The following is a 4,000-nucleotide window of genomic DNA, read 5'->3' as shown; positions in this document are numbered from 1 at the left end:
GCTGACAGACTGCAGTAAGAATGAGCCAACGAGAAGCAGTAGAAAGGCTGCAGAAAGAGTTAGGACCCCAGGGGAGGAGACACATGTGGTGAAGGGGTGGGACAGAAAGTGAGGACTAAACCAGACGACAGAACATTGTTAGAGAACAGGAAAAGATGTGAAATGAATTAGAAAACTTTAGAGAATTAAACTTTCTGCCGCTATCCAGATTCGAACCCGGGACCTATTGAATGAGGAGATGCGAACACGTTAACCTCTAGGCCACGATGGCCTCTTTCAGTTTTCGGTGTAGTGAATTAAATTCCCGTTTCAGTTTTTCTTTCCTTTCCTTTTTATGTCTTATAATGAGAGAACTGGATGTCCCCTATTCGAAAACAGACTTATTGTATTACATTCTAATATGTAACTGGAGTAAACCTTCTGAAATGGTGGTAGGAATAAGTTTTTAAAAAACCCAACTAAATAGACTTCAAAAGTAAGGGGAACCATTGTGCGAAACAGATTTGAATTATTTGCATTGATCTATATATTATTAATATTTTTTTTTTCGTATGCTCTTGTTAGTTCGACCCCCCCCCCCCCCCCCCCCCCCTAAAAAGCCCCATTCAAATGAGAGAAAAGAGAAAAATTCAGAAGAGGCACATTAGGCTAAAGGAAATAAATAGAAAGTTTAGGGTAATGTCTTCAAATATTTTTATAAATATAGGGCCTACAGATTTCATTCCTGTTTTTGTAGATTGATTGTATAGCATGTAGTGCTTGCTGTTGAGTGGGACATTGTGCTATACAAAAGCTATCAATTATTATTATAATTATTTGTTATAGCAATATAAGTATCTGTTAAATTATGATACAGATTTTATAATTACCTCTTTGCTGGAGCCTTTATCATTCTCTTCTATATACCTTCAGGTCTGGTGTTGTGCGGTCTCGGCTGACAACGAAATCGTGGTCTCTGGGTCACGTGACGGTACCATCCGTCTGTGGAGGCTGCGCAACGGACAGGAGATCTGTGCCTTCAACGCCGGCGTGGATGTCTTCTACATCACCATGAGCCACGACAAGGGCACCATTGTTGCCCTAGGAGACAAATATGGTGCCCGCAAACTCATCATGTTGCAGGTGGTCAGGTCAAAGGTCAAGAGACAGGTTCTGGCTTAAGTGGTGACCCTACTAGTTCCTGAGGGGTGATTTATGATCTTTACCCCTCACATTTTTGTTCAGACAGTAAAATCAAAATTTTGCAGCTTCAATTTCTTTCTTGCTCTTGAAATTAATGAGAGATATTGCCGATTCAGTTATATATCATTTAAAATCACAGTAAGGAGGTTATGAATTTAAGACAATTGTTTATTTTTAGAGGTTGTTGATTATCCTTTAAACATGAAAAGTTCGTTAAGACAAAAGAACTTTTGAAAACAGTCTGAACAACTACAATTCTAAGAGCAAATGTCTCTGGAAAATTTATCTTTACAGAAATGGTTGTTCTCCAGAAATGGTTGAGAAAATACTCTGAGACTTAAGTAAAAATGCATTTGCCAAAGCAATAGTTGTTGTCTTTTCCTTGTCATAGTCATATTAACTGCTACTTGTGTAGCCAATACTGGTCTCATATTAAAGCTGATATAAATGCCTTGTACCCACTTATATGCCTTAAACTTTGCAACTAAGTGCACACATCTGTAAGTCCTAAACTAAAATTGATGTCAATTTCCCTTTTCTGCAGAATCAGACTTCTATGTCCCTGAAGTTTTGATTGTACATTTCTGTCTCATTTGACATTGATTGAAAATAGTTTGAGCTGTGAGCGGGATTCCATGACATTTAGGCATTCAAAAATGCCATAGCTTTTTAGCATAATGAAATACGGAAATTTATACATCATTTGCTGTTGTTATCCACTGTGCATATAGGTTTTTTAAGTAGCTCCTAAAGAGCTAAGTGATATTTGAAAGTGAGTTTTATATTCCATAGAAGCCGTTACAACTCTACAAATTTTAGATTGATTTCCGTACAATACAAAAAGAATATTTTAAAAGAATATTAATTGTAGACTTTTGCAACAGTGGTTTTAATCTGACCTATTCCATTCTTCAGCATTTTGTTTTGTACTTTTATACAAGAATTGTAACGTTCGATTTATTCATACCTTGTTGCTTCACTACAAAAAAAAACCTGTTGTATTCTATCTGGTGAAGGCAATATGTTCTAATTTTATGAAGAGCAACGAAGTACAAATGGTCTATAGTCTTCAAGATTTTTCTTCAATGCAAGTAAAAAAAAAATCAAGTATGATTAATTTAATACTAGAAGACAGCTGTTTTTCATTGTCTCCTTTCTTTCTTTCAGCCTTTTGAGATTCAATAAGTGGTATTTTTTCTTACATTTTTATTTTGAGCGTGAGTAATACTCTATTTTACAGTACAACATGTTTCTTATGAGAGAAGATACATATTTCCTATGGTGCTACCAACTTTCTATACACTTGAGAAAATTATTGACGTTTTAATTCACTCTTTTTCCTTATAAAGTTGTCTGATGTGTTAGGTTTATATTTACACTTTTATATGAGCTACATTCGTGCCTCTGTGTGTAGACCTTCTCTCTGTGCTATACATTTTTCCGTGTGTTCTTTGGTCTGTATTGTGTAGAAATGTATTGAATTTACTCTTTATGGAGATTCCATAATTATGATTGGAAGATGAGATCTGAATTGTGAAATACAAAGTGGGTTTTTTTTTTTTTTTGTCTTTTACATTTTACAACATATAACGCATTGTTATGAACTTGAACTCTATGCAATAAAAACTCAAGGTAACTGAATTCCAGAGAAGAATCTCTTATAGCAAGTATGTCTCTGATTGATTTAACTGTATACTTAGACTAAACAACCAATAGATTTTAACATAATTTTTTTCATTAATATTTTGACCATGAAATGATATTACACTTTTGTTCTTTAGTTGAATTTAAGAAAAAATTTTTTTTCGCATTCTTAGAATAAATTTCATTGATGCTAGGTATAAGGTGTGTGTGTTTTTGTTTTTCTTGTTGTTTTTTTTTTGGCGTAATTTGTTATAATCAATTCTTGTAGTTGCAATGGTGAAGTGAAAGGCACTATGTCTATCTATAATTCTGCATGCCTTGGATGTCAGTCGTGAAAGGTTTTCCTTATTTAATGCTTCTCTCGGGTTGTGTACATGATTATAGCCAATAAATTATTAGCCTTTACCCAGGCCTCCTCCCTTTCTTATTGTAGACACGTCCTTGAGGTGAAGAATTCGATGCTTATATCAGCAAAGCACAGAATGTTCATACTTTAGAATGAACACTACTTAAAAGACCGCTGGGCTTTTGTATGTATTCTTTGTGTCATCTTCCCTGATTTGAAGTGCATTCGTCTTAGTATAATTATCAAAACCAAATAGTTATGTTGACTTGTTACAACAACAAAAGTCCCTTCTCTTCATAATGAGATCATAATGAACTCTCGTTTTACCTCTTCTGTGTCTCGTGTTTTCTGTGATCTAAGAAGGTGTGATAATAATTGATATAGTTCTCTTCATTTTGGATCGATTGTGCGAAATAGTTGCAAAAAAGCTAAAAATAGTCAACAAAGGACTGATTATTTAGCATAGAAAGGGAGGATGCCTGCCCTCCACTAGTTACTGCATTTATCAAATTGTGAGACCTTGGTCTATATGCTCGTGTATGAATAAAGTGCCTGATATTTCTTACATAAGACATTTTTCTGACTGGTTCTTGCCGTTTGTGTTGTCAGTGTTGTCTATGAGGTGGCTTGCGGAGACCAAGTAGAAGTCGCACAATTTTTAGATGGCGCACTACCAGAAAAAACATAAAATATTGACTTAATGGTTGAATTTATCCCTGGATAGTTTTTGCATGTAATAATGCCCCCAAAACATCCAAGAAAATGATTACCTCCTTTCAAAGTGCTTTTCCTCTGCTTTGCGGAGTTCTTAATCCACAAATTGAGGCA

General features: G+C 35.0%; 1 protein-coding gene across 1 annotated transcript in view; it reads left to right on the top strand.

The window, feature by feature from the left end:
• LOC101858907 overlaps positions 1-3,742 on the top strand; it is a gene marked incomplete at its 5' end in the record, with an annotated part of 110,355 nt that extends 106,613 nt beyond the window's left edge. The window contains 1 exon segment of the mRNA XM_013086389.1: positions 913-3,742. Coding sequence (XP_012941843.1) covers positions 913-1,161 — 249 coding nt within the window.
• Between the last annotated feature and the right edge of the window lie 258 nt (positions 3,743-4,000).

The sequence above is a fragment of the Aplysia californica genome, unplaced genomic scaffold (genome assembly GCF_000002075.1).
Source record: "Aplysia californica isolate F4 #8 unplaced genomic scaffold, AplCal3.0 scaffold00018, whole genome shotgun sequence".
Taxonomy (NCBI): domain Eukaryota; kingdom Metazoa; phylum Mollusca; class Gastropoda; order Aplysiida; family Aplysiidae; genus Aplysia; species Aplysia californica.
The sequence above is the reverse complement of the archived record's forward strand: the minus strand, read 5'-3'. Positions and strand labels throughout refer to the sequence as shown.